Source organism: Rhinichthys klamathensis, unplaced genomic scaffold (genome assembly GCF_029890125.1).
Source record: "Rhinichthys klamathensis goyatoka isolate OS25496 unplaced genomic scaffold, OSU_Roscu_1.1 h1tg000009l_1, whole genome shotgun sequence".
Classification (NCBI taxonomy): Eukaryota; Metazoa; Chordata; class Actinopteri; order Cypriniformes; family Leuciscidae; genus Rhinichthys; species Rhinichthys klamathensis.
In genome coordinates, this window is record NW_026606562.1 from 5091625 (window position 1) to 5111808 (window position 20184).

At 37.4% G+C, this 20184-nt stretch overlaps 1 protein-coding gene across 7 annotated transcripts in view; it reads right to left on the minus strand.

Moving 5' to 3' along the window:
• The window catches only part of grip2b (glutamate receptor interacting protein 2b), a 217746-nt gene that overhangs the window by 43637 nt on the left and 153925 nt on the right, over positions 1 to 20184 (minus strand). For 5 of the 7 annotated variants that reach the window (XM_056260616.1, XM_056260614.1, XM_056260612.1 and 2 more), the window contains exons 2-3: positions 4359 to 4439; positions 2675 to 2810 (exon numbers count right to left, since the gene is read on the minus strand). In XM_056260616.1, the coding sequence (XP_056116591.1) occupies positions 2675 to 2810; positions 4359 to 4439 (217 nt within the window). Of the gene's footprint in view, positions 1 to 2674; positions 2811 to 4358; positions 4440 to 17136; positions 17241 to 20184 lie in introns of those variants that run through there. The other 2 variants (XM_056260618.1, XM_056260613.1) reach the window with 2 other exon arrangements.

Below are 20184 nucleotides of genomic sequence, written 5' to 3' on the forward strand. Positions count from 1 at the left end.
AGTAAGAACTCCTTATCTGTTGTTGAACACTCCACAGGGAGTATAAATATTCTCATTTAGATGCTAATTAGACAAATGAATGCTATTCATTCCCTTTGTCCTCTGGGCGTATATGAGCGTGCACAATGATGCCTGACAAAAAATGTGTCATCAGCCCAGACGTGCTCCATAACATCCTCATGCAGCCACGAGGAAAGACAAAATGAAAAACTTTGATGCATCCGACACATCCCTGAAATGAGTTAAATCAATTGTGAGTATGAGGGAAAAGAAATGTATTGCCAATTTATGACATCATATCTACCCATGTATGTGAATAAGGGTTCTAGCTGCACGCTCGATTTTATGCACTGCTGTGTTTCGAAATGTGTCCGAATGTTAGTCATAATGCAACACAAGTACATTGTAGAAATTGCTTCTCTGGTTAGTTTTCTCTTTTTAGTCAACTAATGTAATGGCAGAACAACAGTTTGAATCTTGCTGAGCAAGTTACATAAAGCTAGCTAAATTGCTGCTATGTTTAACTTATAGCTAGCTTCCTGTTTAATAGCCTAATTTGAAGGTAATTCTATCGATCATTTGAGTATTGATGCCTACTGCCACAGTAAGACAAAAATGCTAACGCTAAACACTAATGTTAAGTATAACAACACAACTACATGTTGCTACATTAGCAAGCATTAGCATAGATTAGGTGCTTCTATGGTCAGTTTTCTTTTTCAGGTCAACTAGGCAGAACAACAGTTTGAATTATGCTCAGTAAACTAGCTAAATTTGGTTAAACTTTTGATATGTTTAATTTGTAGTTAGCTACATAAATTAATCCTGACTTAACCATTAGCCTTCCAGTTTGCACTAGATAATATACACTCACCTAAAGGATTATTAGGAACACCAGTTCAATTTCTCATTAATGCAATTATCTAATCAACCAATCACATGGCAGTTGCTTCAATGCATTTAGGGGTGTGGTCCTGGTCAAGACAATCTCCTGAACTCCAAACTGAATGTCAGAATGGGAAAGAAAGGTGATTTAAGCAATTTTGAGCGTGGAATGGTTGTTAGTGCCAGACGGGCCGATCTGAGTATTTCACAATCTGCTCAGTTACTGGGATTTTCACGCACAACCATTTCTAGGGTTTACAAAGAATGGTGTGAAAAGGGAAAAACATCCAGTATGCGGCAGTCCTGTGGGCGAAAATGCCTTGTTGATGCTAGAGGTAAGAGGAGAATGGGCCGACTGATTCAAGCTGATAGAAGAGCAACTTTGACTGAAATAACCACTCGTTACAACCGAGGTATGCAGCAAAGCATTTGTGAAGCCACAACACGCACAACCTTGAGGCGGATGGGCTACAACAGCAGAAGACCCCACCGGGTACCACTCATCTCCACTACAAATAGGAAAAAGAGGCTACAATTTGCAAGAGCTCACCAAAATTGGACAGTTGAAGACTGGAAAAATGTTGCCTGGTCTGATGAGTCTCGATTTCTGTTGAGACATTCAGATGGTAGAGGCAGAATTTGGCGTAAACAGAATGAGAACATGGATCCATCATGCCTTGTTACCACTGTGCAGGCTGGTGGTGGTGGTGTAATGGTGTGGGGGATGTTTTATTGGCACACTTTAGGCCCCTTAGTGCCAATTGGGCATCGTTTAAATGCCACGGCCTACCTGAGCATTGTTTCTGACCATGTCCATCCCTTTATGGCCACCATGTACCCATCCTCTGATGGCTACTTCCAGCAGGATAATGCACCATGTCACAAAGCTCGAATCATTTCAAATTGGTTTCTTGAACATGACAATGAGTTCACCGTACTAAAATGGCCCCCACAGTCACCAGATCTCAACCCAATAGAGCATCTATGGGATGTGGTGGAACGGTAGCTTCGTGCCCTGGATGTGCATCCCACAAATCTCCATCAACTGCAAGATGCTATCCTATCAATAAGGGCCAACATTTCTAAAGAATGCTTTCAGCAACTTGTTGAATCAATGCCACGTAGAATTAAGGCAGTTCTGAAGGCGAAAGGGGGTCAAACACAGTATTAGTATGGTGTTCCTAATAATCCTTTAGGTGAGTGTATGTTAAGATTGGATGCTTATGCTATGAGAATATGTGTGACTTTTGAAAGTTGTGTGCATAAAACTCAAACAATATGCAAGTAAAATGAAGTTTGTGACAATAAGATGTCATTTTAAGTTGTGACGCATCTTACTACACACTTAAGTTGCACTGCAGCATTCCGAAATGTGTCAAAACGCATGTCGTAACGCAACATAAGTACATGTTGCCACATTAGTGAGCTTTAGCATAAATTAGCTTCTTCCATGGTCAGTTTTCTCTTAGCTACATATTAGATAATTCAATACGAAAAAAAGAGACGAAGATTGCAACAATAAAATCCAATTTTAGGTAGTGGCACATCAATTTCACACTTAAATTGCACTGCAGCATTCTGAAATGAGTCAAAACGCAAGTCGTAACGCAACACAAGAGCATGTCACATTAGCGAGCATTAGCACACTTAAATTGCAAGAGCAAACTGCAACCTAATCATGGTGTTTTTCTGAGTCAGGTGATCACTTTGTCATTCTGTGATTGGCTGATAATGTTAATATGAGTGTTATTTTCTGAAAGGTTGCATTGACTTCAGATCTAGTCCTCACCTCGCCGCAAGTCCACCCGGCCGCAGGTTGGAGACGCGTGGTTTGCCGTCTTTGTCTGTGCCGCCCGAGATGGTGAGACCCAAAGTGCTTCCTTCTCTCTTAATCAGCTCAACCAGTGTAACCCCACGCAGTTCTTCTGCCCAGAAACACAACACACACACGCACACCCACACACACACAGAGAGAGAGAGAGAGAGAGAGAGTCGGCACTGATGGCAACAGGCAACATGGTTTTATGACACTAAATCTCTCGGATATGCAAATGAGCTGTATTTCTCCCATCTAACTAACGATGAGAAATTTTATGAATTCTCAATATTACAAATGCTCTAGATTGTTTTAAAATGTTACACCACAACTAACTTACACTAATCTTTAGCTCATGCTGTGACTTTATGAATTCTTAAACAGACAATCCAAACCAAGAGACACATGAGAGAAAATATCTATCAAACACCAGTATTGCAGCAGAAATTGTAATGCTACACTTTTGAATCCAACCGTGTTATGAAATCTCTCACAGAGCCTAATCTAATCAGTGTCTGTGTGGGTTTAAATGTGAACAGATTGAAACTAGAAAGTTTTCCACGAGTAAAAATATAATGGATGATTGCACACAGCTCCATCTTTTAAAACTATGATAATGATTCCTGTCATATCAGTCTTGATATAGCCTTAATCTGACATTTTGGTAAACATTTTTTATGAAACTTCTGTATACAGTATTATATTATGTTATATCATATTATATTTTTGGATTAGCAATTTTTTAAAAGAAATTAACACTTTCATTGAACAAGGATAAACAATAAATTGATCAAAAGTGAGACATTTATAATTTCAAATAAATGCTGTTGTTATAAATAAATATGTTTCACTGTTTCCACATAATATATATCAAGCAGCACAACTGTTTTCAACATTGCTAATAATCAGAAATATTTCTTGATCATCAAATCATCATATTAGAATGATTTCTGAAGGATCATGTGACACTGAAGACTGGAGTCCTTTGATCACAGGAATAAATTACATTTCAAATAAAATACAGTTATTTAAATTTGTAATAACATTTCACAATATTACTGCAATTACCTTATTTATTATTAAAAAAAATGCAGCATTGGTGAGTAGAAGAATAACAATAACAAATCCAACTGCAGGATTTTTCTCTATTAGTTCTGCATGAAATAACAAACAGTTACAACTGCTTTGGACCCCTTAAATGTACAGTAGGTTACATTTAAAAATGATTATACACACAAAATGTGCAAGTATTTTACAACATGTAAAATAACATTTGAAAATGCCTTTGAAACTTTTACAAAGTAACACTTTGAGTTGACTCCGCTAATCCAATTAGCCTTAAAGAAGAAAGAGGTCTTGGATCAGCAAACGCTTCCAGCTACAGTAGCAGAATGACTCAGACACACACTTCTCGAGAACCGCAGGAAACATCTGGATAAAGCTGTAACAACGCCCTCAAACCCCCAGTGTTCTGCATCTCAAACAGCCATCGAAACCAATGTGGCAAGAAGAACTCAAACATCCCCAATGGAAAAAGACACAGACACAATCCCCAAGATCAAAAGACGCTGAAGGAGCGGAGCGAGGCTGGATCAGCCTATGGTGGGAGTATTTGTGTGGGCAAAAAAAGAAGGAATAGACAGGGAGTCAGGCGTACCTGGGATGCTTTGTCTTCTCGATGTGAGCGAGTTGTCTGGCCCCATCGAGTCCTTGTTCCCCTTAGAGTACGGCCCATCATCTGTAGGGTGAGAGACACACAATCAATAAAAAGACCTTAGAGGAAACAGTTCACAATAAACGTAGTGTCGCCTTTGTATTCATACACAGATGAACTGTGTCTTTTTGACTGTAGTAAGTATCAGCATCCAGGGACATGCTAATAAGGATTTGCCATCTCTTGACGGTAATAATCACAGAAAATGAATTTGTTTGTTTTTTTATAGAAAGCCTTTGTGTGACAAACTTCTTTTGGATCGTTTTCTGTCAAGGCGAACGCCTGAATGCACTGAATGAGTGGATCAAATATTCATGAGCAGCATAGTTTTCATTTCTTCAAGGTTTCTGCATGAATTAGGTTTTTTCTCTCATGCACTGGGCTCATTAGCACTAAGCGTCTCTGGAGCTTCCTTACGGCTCGGCACAATTCAGTTCATCTTTTAACGCCAGCAGGACAAACACTATTAATGTATTCAGCCAAAATAAGGTAACACCTGTTGCCATCATTATTATACTAATAAGCTCAAAACACTGCTGCTTGTGACTTTCCTTCAATTAAAGACAAAGTTTTAAAGAACATTTAAAATGTTTTTTGAAAGTATGGACAGCAAAAGTGAAAAAAAAAAAAGGTTTTATTTTTCCAAATCTGATTCAAACCACATATGAAGGTGGTTAAATGCAATTCCAATCAGATTTTTACAGATGCGTTTCATTCTGGATGCTCTGGCTGCTCAAATCATCACTCTTAACGCAAATTCACAAAGCTAACATCAAAACTGGTGACGGAAATGTCGTAAGTATTCATACGATGTTTAAATATTCTGCATCCCAAAAGCTTGTTTAGCATGTTGTTATGTAGTTGTAAGGATGTTCGGTGGGGCTTTAGCATGTTTAGCATGTTATGTGGTTTTTAGGGGCTTTAGCAAGTTTAACATGTTGTTATATGGTTGTAAGGGTGTTTTGAGGAATTTTAGCATGTTGTTATGTGATTGTTAGGGGCTTTAGGATGTTTTGGATGTTGTTGTAAGGGTCCTCTGAGGGAATTTAGCATGTTTAGCTTATTTGCTCAGTTGTTCTCCAAGGGTTTAAAAAAATTGAATTATTAACAGCTGTTAAGTTGTTCAAAATCATTTTTAGCATGTTTAGCTTTTGTATACTGTTGTTAGTGTGTTCTGAGGTTTTTTTTAGCATGATTGGCACATTGCTATACTGTTGTTAGTGTGTTCTGGTGGGGTAGCATGATTAGCTTGTTGCTATACTGTTATTGTGTGTTCTGAGGGGTTTTAGCATGATTAGCACATTGCTATATTTTTGTTACTGTGTTCTAAGTTTTTTTTAGCATGATTAACACATTGCTATAGTGTGTTCTGGGGTTGTTAGCATGATTGGCACATTGCTATACTGTTGTTAGTGTGTTCTGGGGGGTACCATGATTAGCTTGTTGCTATACTATTATTATGTGTTCTTTTTTTTAACACGTTTAGCTTGCTGTTATACTGTTGTTAGTGTCTTCTGAAGGGTTTTTTAGCATGATTAACACATTGTTACACTGTTGTTAGTGTTCTGCTTTTTTTAGCATGATTAGCTTGTTATACTGTTGTTAGTGTGTTCTGGGTTTTTAGCATGATTGGCACATTGCTATAGGGATCTCCCAGTCACGTGACCCCTAGCCGCGTGTCAGCCATTTTGACGGAATACATCCGTCGGCTACTCATAGATCCATTTCCATGGGTAATATATATTATTAGTATAATTAGCCTAAATATTGAAATACTTTGCGCTACAGTATTGATATAATTGCATGCGCAAAATCATGGTGCAAAATATCTCGATACTGAACAGAATCGATTTTCCCCCCCCCCACGTCATCGCACTTATTATTAGCATCACAAAAATAAATATACAAGAGGAAGATAAAGGAATTAGGAATCATATATCCATATGAAGCACCACAAGTTCTTTTTACAGGCATTAAATGTGTAGAAAAACTTCCTGACATTGAGTTCGATGGCATTACAGCTACCTTATTTACTTCCATCACGCTACACCGGAGCTTCATTAAAAGAAAATGATTTTTCAATCATCACCGCAAAGGTTGGTCAATGTATTTTTTTTCATCAAATTAGTACCTGTAATAATTTTTAAACTGAGTTTACAGGGGAAAACACAAAACAAAATCACCAACAAGATTAAGTGTAGGGTGACCATATTTTGATTACCAAAAAACAGGACACTCGGCCCGGCAAACAGATACTCAAATGATACTCGAAATTTACTCAAAGATGCCTTATTAATTAATACATTTAAAGTAGCCTCCTATGTATGGATAGAAAATTGTTATATTACAAGACACAAATTCAGATAGGCTTCTCAGAGGTTACTCAACATGTTTTATTATGACAGGTTTCAAAAATAATCAATGAAATAATGATAGAAATAATGTCTCTTCTGTATTAGAAAAATAAATATATAAATGATAAATAACTAAAAGAAATACCTCCAAATTGAACAAAAATAGCTCTCACAAACTTACAAAAACTTATAATATATTTATATCTTTAGTTTTCTTCCTCTTTATCCTGTTTTTCTTCCTCATCCTTGTTTGCCCATCTATATTTTGCTGTAGAGCTGATCTTTCCAAGCAATTTTTTGAAAACCAGGACATTTTCATCACTTTATAAAAAACAGCCAGGACGGCCAGGACAGGACATGAAAACAGGACATGTCCTGGGAAAACAGGACTGTTGGTCACCCTAATTAAGTGTATCTTTAATGAATTTGTTTAATCTAGTTTGATCCAAGAAAAACTAAATAATAGCCTATGCTTATATACTTTTTTATACTTATCACTGACTGTCACTGTAGTATGATAAACTGTCATTGAGACTGTTGTCTCAACCTGTGTTTCTAACGATTTATAAGAAGTGTCAAATAAAATACAAGATCAGCTTTTGGTATTTGAAAACGAAAGAATGTAATGTGATAATAGCCTACGCCTAACGAATTAACTGATCTAGGAATGCATGTATGCTTTTTTCCTGTTTATTGCCGCCAACCACTTTTCTCCGTTTTGTTTCTTTTGGGATACGGTATAAAGATATTCCTTTTGTATGATCACGTATCTGATCGCATCCAAATGCACAGCATCGCTCGGGCATGATAGGAATATTTCGCGACGAGCTGTATTATCACCGGCGGTTTAGCATTTTCTATACCGTCAAGATGGCTGCTCCAAATGGCGTGACGTCACGCGGGACGTCTGTTGTTAGTGTGTTCTGAGTTTTTTTTTTAATAGCATGATTAGCACATGCTATACTGTTGTTAGTGTGTTCTGCTGTTTTTAACATGATTAGTTTGTTGTTATACTGTTGTTAGTGTGTTTTGGTGTTTTAATAATAATAATAATAATTCATTACATTTATATAACGCTTTGCTCTGCACTCAAAGCGCTTCAGAAGGGGGAATCTCCTCAACCACCACCAATGTGCAGCATCCACCTGGATGATGCGACGGCAGCCATATTGCGCCAGAACGCCCACCACACACCAGCTTACTGGTGGAGAGGAGACAGAGTGATGAAGCCAATTGGTATATTTATATGGGGATTATTAGTAGGCCATGATGGATAGAGGCCACTGGGCAAATTTGGCCAGGATGCCGGGGTTACACCCCTACTCTTTAGAAAGACATCCTGGGATTTTTTGTGACCACCTCGGTTTAACGTCTCATCCGAAGGACGGATGATTTTAGCATGATTAGCACATTGCTATACTGTTGTTAGTGTGTTCTGAGTTTTTTTTTTTGCATGATTAGCACATTGATATACTGTTGTTGTGTTCTGAGGGGATTTAGGATGATTGGCTTGTTGCTAGGTGGTTACTTAATGGCCTAAGTCAAAGCAGCCCACCCTCAAATCTCAATTATATTCTGGTCTCTAGATTGTTTTATTACCTTCATTAATGTCAGCATTTTCCACAAATAGTTGAAGTGCCAAAGTTTAGTGCTTAGTGTAAGGGGTTTGTTCAAATTCATAAGCCTTAGCAAGCACCACTAAATAACCATAATTGACTTTGACTGTATTTCGTTGAACTGCACGCATCAAAACACAACCTCATTAAGACAGGACACAATGCAGCAATACATTCAAGCTCCTGCAATCATGAATTCCCTTATGTGACATGTTGTGTGACCAAGCCAAATAAAAAAACTGAATATAATACCTTGTACAGGACAGAATGAGACCAGACAAGTGCTAAAAAAACATATATGCCTTAGTGAGAATGCGAGGACAGTCTGCAGGGAGCAATATTGTTGTATTTGTGAAAGCTATTACTGACAGGGCTCAACGGTGGGATTAGCTTACAGCGCTAGCACAAGACCAAACCAACGAAACGCCCTCCTAGCCCACAGAAAACTCCAGCATATCGGCATTCACATGAGTGGCATTCGTCTAATCCGCTTGCTCGAGGGTTTTGGAAACCTTCACGAGTCACCAATCAAAGGAAGCGATTTAGCTGTGACGGGTACCTAACTCGCAAAGCACACAGTCATCTGTTTTTGTCATGCACTGAAGTGCCATTCTACAAAAATAGGTAAATAAAATAAAAATAATCCAATAGCTTCAACTCAAGGGCCTGGAACGAAACTGAAGCATGCATAAAGACTAAAAAAACAATATATATATATATATAGGCTACATACATACACATATAATGTAATGTTATGTTTAGTAATAATGCATGTCAATCTGAGGGGACAACAAATTTGCTGAATAATTTGAGTTATAATTCATGAGCGATAGTATCAGTGAAGTTTGCATTAGAAAGCACCACTAATTATTGCACATTACAGAACCAAATTTAACATTACTATAACAATATGCAGATCATGATACACCAGAAATTGTTGTATTCAAGGACTATTGTGAATGCAGGCTATTCAGCAAGAACACCGTTTAGTTACTCTTTTTTTAAATAAACTGCTGAAATGAATGGCTCTAATTAAGCTTAAGATACGGTAGCTATAATCTGAGCGAGCTCAAGTCTCTCTTTGTTTAAACTCCACATGTCCTCCAGTAATTACTCCCCTTTATCAGCACCAAACAGCCAGAAGCTTTGCCCAGGAAGGAAACCTGCGACTTGGGTGATATGTGCTCTACACACCGATTGCAAAAACGCACATACACAAAGATGCTCACACATTCAAACTTTCCAAGAAACACCAACAAAACGGGCACACACACGATAGTAACTAATCTAGCAAACTCAATGCGCACCCACAAACAAATTTACATACATAGGCTTTTCTTGTACATGGTACAATCACATGACTTCACCTTTGGCTGATCAATGAAGCAACTATACGGCGCAAAACTAGGGCATTGGTGAAGAGAGGACGGTTGGTCGGTGTGGTATTTGTCCTGCCCTTCCTCCACTGTAATTGGATGGATGGGTAAAAATGTACCCACATTTTTCAAAACTTCTGCAGTCAGAAAAAATCCCAAAGCACGCAACATTTAGCGTGAAATAGACGCTCTGTGCTCATGCGGCTCCCATTGAAAACAATTGAAAAAATGTGCTGGCCTTATAATATACAAAACTTTATCGCGCCTTGGTGTGAACACTAATATGGTTATCATAACGGCCTTTCAAACTGGGGTGCGTTTCACAAAAGCATCGTTAGCCAACTATGGTCGCAAGTTCCGTCGTTATCAGCATAGTTCAATGAGTCGGTGTTTCCCGAAACCATCTTTCCAATGAACAATCACAAACTGCATCACAAAGTTGCGTGGTTGGAACGACAGCTCTCGACCTGTGGTTAGAAGCATAGTTTCTAGATTGCATGACATGTGGAGTCAATAAATCCTTATAAGTCAAATAAGCAAGCTGACATTCAGTACAATCTATATCTTTCTATTTAGAATACATACAAATGTAATTTACGTCTTTTAGTTTGTCAAGAGATTTATTTTTTTGATTTTGAATAGTGCGCATGTGCCAACGTGCTCTAGTACACAAGAACGAGCCAATGATAGAATCTGGAAATAAAGCAAAATAACTGAGAAAAATGAGATGAGTAATTTATAGCAAAACATCTAACATTAATTCAATCTCAAAAAGATTCATTAAAAGTAGTTATTACTCCACCACCTGCATGACATCATTACCAACGTGGTTTAATGACCTATTGTGCTGGGATAGACCCTACTAGTCCTCCCCAAGCGTTCCTATAACTATAATCGTTCCCTGTTCCTGCGGTGCGAACACGCCAAAAAGCAGGTACTTCCGCCAATAGTTAAAAGAAAAACGAAAATAAAAAAGTGACTGCTTACACCCGTATAAGTCATGACTATGAAATAGCAGCACTGAGTTGTTTAAACCTACTAGAAAAGGCTTTTAAAACACTGTCACGGCTAACCACCGTAATCATCCAGGGTCTTGTTCAGAAACACTCTCAGGGAGCTGAAATCATTGGCGGGGGCGTGTGTGTTCTGGAACACAGCGGCAGCAAGGTTTCACCGCCCTTATGTCTAGGCCTCTGAAATAAATGCTCTTTGTAACCTTGTGGAGGTGAGTAGGAATCAGCATTTTAGATCAAAGCACGTCTGCACAAAGACCGCACTGGGAACCCTGCAGTTTGCCCTCTGAGCGGTGCCACATTGTCATTATGCACATTGACATATTTCATATTTCCTGGGGAGTATGGGAACAGAGCGTTGTGGTAAAGGAATTTTGCAGGGTTTCTGGGCATGAACGAACTGGGACTGGAAGTTTTTCCAGGCGATTTGGGTTTAGGGAGTTGGGTCATTTTAAGTTCAGCAATCGAGGGAGATATAGCCTACCTTGAATAAGTATACTTATAATACTTATAATATACTTATTCCGTCCCATCATTCTGTAGTTAATGATCCAGACATTGTCATTATCTAGTACATTCTTGAAGCTTTCTGCGGCCAAAATCTTGATGGAGGGGTATTTGATAAAAGGGTCAATTGCGTTTGAAAGCACTCAACCTGCCACTGTTTTGTTTTAAATATCCATTTGTTTAATGTAACGCAATAGCGCTTAGCAATATTTACAGGTACATTAACCCAAACCAGTATTCAAAGTACACCATTAAGCCTCACAGCTGCCAATCACATCCTTTCATGTGTGCACAGCTGTTCCTTTTAAATATGCATTGGACGTGCCTTGGACTAAACAAATAAGATGGTTTTCAAATCAAACATGCTAATTAGCATTGCAGTGAGGAAAAGCAAAGATTTTGGATCCATTACAAAACCTAGTGTGCTGTCTACCAAGACAACATTTGACAGCTACCTATTCCAAAATGTATAGGCGACAACCTCATGGTTGTTTTTAGCTAAATTAAGCAGCCAGCATTGCTTGTTTTTATAATAGTCAATACCAGAATGGATTGCGAATCTCCAAAACATTCATCCAATATGGTGGACAATACACATCATAAAATTTTGCCTGATATTTGTGTGTGCTATATATTTATGCTCTTTAGAATACTACGTTGTTAGCTTAGTAAAATGCTAACATCAAACCATAGTGAAATCATTTGAGAGTCATATTACCCAACATTTGTGGGGGCTAGATATTAAACTTACTGTAGCACATTGTTAGTTTAGCAACGTGCTTACGTGTAATGTGGAATCAATTTAGCCGACATTTGTGTGTGCTATGAATATTTGAGAGCACTGAGTCTATGTGCGCTTCATGAGAAGAACAGTTTCCTCCGTTGGTCTCTCTCATCTCTGGTCTCGTTTCCAGCAAAGCATTTGTAAAGCCACAACACGCACAACCTTGAGGCGGATGGGCTACAACAGCAGAAGACCCCACCGGGTACCACTCATCTCCACTACAAATAGGAAAAAGAGGCTACAATTTGCAAGAGCTCACCAAAATTGGACAGTTGAAGACTGGAAAAATGTTGCCTGGTCTGATGAGTCTCGATTTCTGTTGAGACATTCAGATGGTAGAGTCAGAATTTGGCGTAAACAGAATGAGAACATGGATCCATCATGCCTTGTTACCACTGTGCAGGCTGGTGGTGGTGGTGTAATGGTGTGGGGGATGTTTTCTTGGCACACTTTAGGCCCATTAGTGCCAATTGGGCATCGTTTAAATGCCACGGCCTACCTGAGCATTGTTTCTGACCATGTCCATCCCTTTATGGCCACCATGTACCCATCCTCTGATGGCTACTTCCAGCAGGATAATGCACCATGTCACAAAGGTTGTGCATCCCACAAATCTCCATCAACTGCAAGATGCTATCCTATCAATATGGGCCAACATTTCTAAAGAATGCTTTCAGCACCTTATTGAATCAATGCCACGTAGAATTAAGGCAGTTCTGAAGGCGAAAGGGGCTCAAACACAGTTTTAGTATGGTGTTCCTAATAATCCTTTAGGTGAGTGTATATTTTAAGAACCAGTGAAAAACCTATTTCGTGTGACAGGATGTTGTTACAATGCTTAATCTCCACAGGAACAGTCTAAATTGCCCTGACAAAAAAGGTAAGATGCTATTAGATGCCCTTTCCAAGACTGTTAAGGTGATGTAAGACAGCTTGAGCTATTTGTCTGACAACAGGGGTGTAGGAAGTTTAACAGGGAACAAATTTCAGCATGTTAACCCCTGACCCCTCCTTCTGGCTGTCTCCCGCTAACCACGGGAGATACAATGCATTACCACCCTCGGGACATGACCATAATTCACAGCAAATTTAAACAGACAGACAAACAACCTGACATCAGGACAGAGTAGATGGCCAGATAGGTACAAGCAAACCCCTGTCGTGTTTATATTGGCTGTCCAATTCAATGTTGTATTTCGTGGGATTGAAAACTAAGCTGAATATTTGAATATATAGATTAGTTGACTGATTTAACAAAAAATATATAGATTAGTTGACTGATTTAACAAAAACAATTACCACGTATAGAAGTTCAGAATACTAAATGCTATAAAAAGGTTGACCCTTTTTAAAATAACAGAATTAGGGCTGTCAAATGATTAATCACGATTAATCACATCCAAAATAAAAGTTTTTTTTACATAATATATGTGGGTGCACTGTGTATAATTATTTTGTATATATATAAATAAATACACACACATGCATGTATATTTAAGAAAAAATATTATTTATATATAAAATATTTATATTTATATATAATATAAATTATATATAAATCTATATACAGTATATACATGAAAATATTTCTTAAATATATACAAGCACGTGTGTGTATTTATATACATAAAATAATTATACACAGTGCACCCACATATATTATGTAAAAAAAAAAAATATTTTGGATGTATTTAATCACGATTAATCATTTGACAGCCCTAAATAGAATACAATTACTTGTAATACAATAAAATAAATCTAATGATTTCCGACCAGTGTCTAGAATGCAGAATGAGAAAGTAATTAAAAAAAGGTATATAGTTTATTGAAACCCCAAAAGACTAAGAATTACACAAAAACTGTGGGTGACAGATGTATTAATTCCTGAAAATTACAGAGCTTTTATGATACAAGCGTACTGTATCCTTGGCACAAAGCTTGTTTCATATTCACCAGGAGTTTCTTATTCTGAAGAAAGACTATTAATTGAGCAAAGAGTTGAGGACAATTCTCCCTGAGGTGCTGAGAAAGACAAAGCATTCTAATTCAGGGCACGTTCAACACTTCGTCTTTTCTCATCAAACTTGTCATTACTTGCCACAGTTGCGAAGCAATTTACAGTGCAACAAAACGCGATGATTACACCCATTATAATTTAAAGAGTTGTACTTTGAAAACATATAATTACACCTAGTCCACCTTCCATCGCTATAACTCACTTTCCTCTGAATAACTCAATGCAACAAGCAAAGCAGCAGCTGGACAAACAAGGCACAATTAGTATAATGAGCAGTTTCAAAATGTAAATGGGAGATTAGTCACAGGAAAGACAGAAAAGGAGGACACTGTGCTCTTCCACATTATAAGTTGTGTCAAACCATTGTGTGGGCGGTGGAGAAAGGTGGCCGTTGGCGTAATCGCTGTTTGTTCAAGTGGAGATGCTTAAAGATGGATTATTTGATTGCAATTATAATGGATATTCACTGTTATTGGGTTCAATCAAATGTTGAGCTTTTAAAGTTTGAAAAATCTAGCTTGTGTTAGGATGCGTTGCTTCGCAAAATGGAAATGTTTGAATTTGAAGCATATAACAGTAAAATACAAGTATAGAAACTGTGTAGCAGAGCAGCTTATTGCTGAAGTGATAGCACACCAAAAAATAAAAGTGAAACAAGTTATAGAAGTTTGAAGTAATAATTTAGGCTCTAAAATTGCTATAAAATCAAAGACGTATGTCTAGCCAAGTTGTGCTCCAAATTTGATATCAGAGAAATTGAGTTTTATGTGAGATTTTGTTCAGGTGCTATACCAAAAATAGCCAACCGTTGATACCCACCCAGTTCTAAAACGTGTTGATGTGTTCGCCTGTCAAAAATGAATACATTTCTGTCAATATAACTTCTTTCACAAAACAGTGTCCAAATATGGAATCTTGAGTTTCAGACCTTTCCAACAACATGGGTTTTGTCAAGATGAAACCTGCGACAGCCCACTTTTTTACTTAGGTTCTTGATGTTGATTATTTTCAACCAATGGTGTGAGTTTGGGGCGGGACTGTCAGTTTGAATGAAAATACAGAAATAAATACCTTTGTAAAATATTTATGAGCATACAGACTCACATGAGATAACGTTTCTAGTTAAATAAAAAAAGCAGAAAAAGCTAGAAAAAGCTTGTGTTTTACACAAAGTGGGTCACCTCATGGTGGCGGCCATGTTGAGATCACATGACAAGCCAAAAAAAAAAGATTAGCTTTATCTTGATAAGCCTTGCTGTTATGATCTTGGAATAAATGAAACATGGATGACTGTGAATCCAGTATTTCTACAATGGCATCGATTATACTGAAATTTATTAATTTTGCACGAAGTGGCATCCACACCACCAGGTGTCAGCATACATCTGAGATGACAATTTTACTTACATTGAGAGACATATTTTATCGAAAGAAATAATTTGACAAGATAAAAGTGTTTTGTGTTCCACAGAATAATTGGTGTATTTAAGTCGTCCTGGGAAGTTTCTACAGTATTTATGAAATGAGGAGTAGCAATTGAAGGTATGTTTACACAAAAATTATGTACTAAAAACGGAAACGTTTTTTTACTTCACGGTTTTCGCGTACAGATGACAACGATATCGCAACGATCCCTGTTCACACAGATCTGCGAAAAAATGCTGTTTTATTCATGCCAGGTCAGTAAATGGCGATGTCACTTTGTAAAGAAACACTATGCGCTCAAGACTGAACACGTAACACACATGCACATGGCGTAGTCAGGTGCATTCAATTCATTCAAAGGTTCTCCATTGAACCATCAATTCGATTACAATAAAGAACCTTTATTAAGAGTGTAAATCAGCAGATTCTCATACATATGTTTTACAGGATCGCAATTGTTCACAGGATTATGGGATTGAAAACACTTGTTCCAGCTCAGGTAACAGAAAAGCAATGCATGCTTAAGATAAGATCTCTCAATCTCAGCTAGTGTCTAAGCATCATTACTAACACACACACACACACACACTCCTTGCGTCTGGCCCCCGCAGGGAGAACATTAGACTGAGCTCTGTTGCGTGACGGCTTCCTCTGCTCCTCTTCATTAGATCAGCGTCCCCTGACTCGCTCAACGGAGCCCATAAATATGGTTTCATCTCCAAACACTGTCATTCATAAGCAGTAAAAACATACATGTTACTGTCTATTTGAAAGCATGAAACAGCAATTACAACGGATAGACCCCGAGTCAGACAGCTTCCTGCATTTAATTTTTAAGACCCTTTATTGCCATAGTAACGGCAGCTTTTGGGAAAGAATTCGTACACTATTACACAACCCTTACAAAGTACTGTGGTAATGTGGTATAATGATGGCATCATGGTACTTGTATGGCACTGGATGATTACCATATTCAAATGCTATTGAATTTACATAATACTCCAAGGTACTTTCACAAAAAAAAGGTGGGTAATTATCTACGTCAAGTAATTATCTAAGATCATGTCCAAGTCAAGAAAAAAAAATGAAGAAATTATATTTTGCATATATAATTCTAGTTTGTCTAGTTCCTTTCTTTCAAATTTGGGGTGAAATATAAATTGTTTTAGACTGATTCATGAGGTTTACCATTGCACTATATCCACAAAGTCGTGGTAATACTATGGTACTTTGTTGTAGTGCACATTTTTTAAAAGGCAAAATGCCATTTATACCATTACAGCAAAAGAAAAAGAAAAAAAGATGGAAAAATTGTGTCTGCAAGAACGCACTATACAAGACCACATATATTCAGTGTCAGCCTTACTATTCCTGAATGTCATTCATTAGGCATTACAACACCGACAATAAACTCTTAAGAGACTGACTTCTACAGGTAAGATTTCCATTCAAAACTTCACGAAGAACCAACCCAGTCCAAATAACAAGATCAAACAGACTTTGGCAAACTTCACCTCACCTTTGTCAGATTGCCCAATGCTGAGAATACACACATATCTCTATTATAAAAATAAAGGATCCACTTTTAGTTTAGAATCAACCATGAATTCAGTAAAGAGCAATTCTCACCAAAACTGGTCTTCACTTCTCTCCGCAGACCACAGAGCATGTTGGCGTGCTTGATTCAAACACACACACACACACACACACACACCAACTGAGAGACAGAAATGCAGCTCTGCGAGCAACAGAAGCGCCCCCCTGTCTGGTCACACGGTTCAGCACCGTGTGTGTGTGTGTGTGTGTTCACACACTCGTATTAGGGACATACACACTCTCTCTCTCTCTCTCTCTCTCTCCTCTAACTCTACGCAAGCTGTCTTTTTGTCGTGTGAGGCTATACGGTTCCTCCTCCCCTACATATTGTTGGTTTCTCCTTTGATTTGCTTTGCGCGGATGTAAATGTTTGTGCTGAATAAGAGGAATTCATTCTATTGGATGTAAAAGACAGCTAAAAACGCTCAGGTCGAATAAGAAACGAGCGGATGTCTATTCTGTTATCTTCAGGCTATCTTTTTTAGAAAAAAAGTGCAGATTCAAATGTCAGTTCTTTTCCTTTCACTTGAAAAGGTTACTGCTGAACTTTCAAAAAACTATTTTCCCGCCTCAGGCTCTGAGTATCAGGGACTGTTTCTCAATGGTTTCTCAAAAATGTCTTAAAAATGTAATAACAGTCTTACGAAGTAAACTATAAAGTTGAATATGTGCAGCTGTTACTTGGAGCAAGTAGTTCTACTTGATCTAATAATTGAAAAAAAATTACTACTGTAAACTGATAACAGTTTAAATTTGTACATCATTTATAATTAAGTTACCATAAAATTTTGAATGTCCATATTTTTGAAATGTAGCTAATATATGGTTTAAATTCTGGTAGTATCACTCTGTAATTGAAAGAAATACAAATAAATAAATGAATAACTATTACAGAAATATAAATAAATAACTATTACAGGGTTGAAGATTGAAGTAAATATATTTAACTAGAGATGCACATTATAGGATTTTTGCCGATATCCCATTTGCTGATATTTTTCAACTCATTTTGGCCGATAGCCGATGGCATGCTAAGCTTGTTTACGCCACTGAATAAAAAATAAAAAAGGTAATTGCGACTTTTTACCTTGCAATTCTGAATTTTTTCACACAAATGTGTGTTATAAAGTCAGAATTGCAAGATATAAACTCGCATTTCTGCGAAAAAAAGTCAGTCTTCTTTTCCTCCGAATTTGATTTTATAACTCGCAATTGCAAGGGAAAAATTCAGAATAGCGAGAAAAGGTCAAAATTGCAAGATAAAACTCGCAATGGAAAGAAAAATATTTCAGAATTGAAAAGGGAGAATAGCGAGAAAAAGTCAAAATTGCGAGATATAAACTGTAGCGAGAAAAAGTCAGAATTGTGTGAGAAAAAAATGTCCGAATTGCGAGACATAAACACGCAATGACAAGGGAAAAAGTCAGAATAGCGAGAAAAGGTCAGAATTGCGAGATAAAAACTCGTATTTGCGAGATAAAAGCTAGAATTGCAAGATATAAACTCGCAATTGCAAGAAAAAAAGTCAGAATAGCGAGAAAAATCTAGAATTACAAGATAAAAACTTGCAATTGCAAGTAAAAAATTCTGAATTGCGAGATAAAATCCCCCAAATTTCAAGAAAAAAAAGAAAGAAAAGTCATATAAAATAGTCATATAAAAATAAAATATAATTTTAAAAATATCTTTGTAATTACACACTTAACATGGTCAATTCTATCAAATACTATGACTAAGTTCAATAACATAAGTTATATCAGTATATTTACAGAGAACAACCCTTCAGTATTTGGTTAGACTATATCAAATTGAGTAAATGTGATTCCACCTGCCTGATTAAATGACCAAATCCAGCTAAACTTAAAAGATTTAATTCTTTAGAAGAAACTTGTATTTCCAAACAAAAAGACATGTCAAATTTACCTATATGGTTTCAGATGGGAACACTGAACAGTTCTGTGACTGAAAACAACTTTTTAAAAAAGAAGAAGTGGGCATTATTTCCCCCTCTGTCCTTACAGCAGGTCTCCCCAGGACCCCTTTCAGACAGATACCAACAATGACACCAAGCAGCTCCAGCTACAAACCGTTCCTCGGTGCAGAGCGACTCTGACCTGCGGTCCTGCCCCTTGAATCAGCGTTCTGCCTCTCTTTACACTTTGTCCCCAACGACCCAACATGCCCCTCTGACACAAATGACTAATAAACCCCCTTTCCCTCCATCTGCCTCTGTATATCAGTCTCTCGTATTCCAGGAATTTAGAAAGAATCTGCAAAGCGTACAATATTACCATACTGACAGTTTATAAAATGAAAACATTTTGCGTATGAGTACAACCAAATTTAGACACGTACAAATCCTCTGACCAAAAAGGATTGTTGGAAATGGAATTGGAACCGTCTTGAAGGTATCGGCGTCCATCTAAATATCCCACAACCACACATGTATGGTACAATAACTCAGGATGAGGCTCATATCTTATCAAAGCGCAAATAAATCTTCTGAAATGCTAGACTTAAACCAAAAATCTAAATTGCATTGTGTTCGAACTCACACCATGGAGAACATCAAGACCGGATCAGAATGTGAATTCGTTCCAGGTGGTCTCGGTTTATGTTCCGGCCTCGGGTTGGTGAACGTCTAAATATTTCAGGTTACTTCTGTGACTCGAAAACAGGATGTGTGAATCTTTTAAAAAGACCCCATTAAATAAAAATGTTTGATAAAGGATATGCTAGAATGCTATGCTAGCAGTATGCTAGGCTAGTATGCGGAACGGTTTGCTTAAAGACATTGGATCCAATTGACACTGGATATGATATAGTCTGATCAAATACTGAAGGGTTACTTGTTCACAGTTTGATAAAGCTAAAATGCTATACTAACCGAATATATATATGCTAGTATGATGAATGTTTTGCTTGAAATAGAAATTGGCTTTGATATGGATTTTATTTGATAGTCTGAACAAATACTGAAGGGTCATTCACAGTTTGATACAGGCTAAGCTAGTAAGCTGAATGATTAACCTATCTTAAAAAAATGCTTAATTTAACAATCTATAGCTTATGTTATGCTGT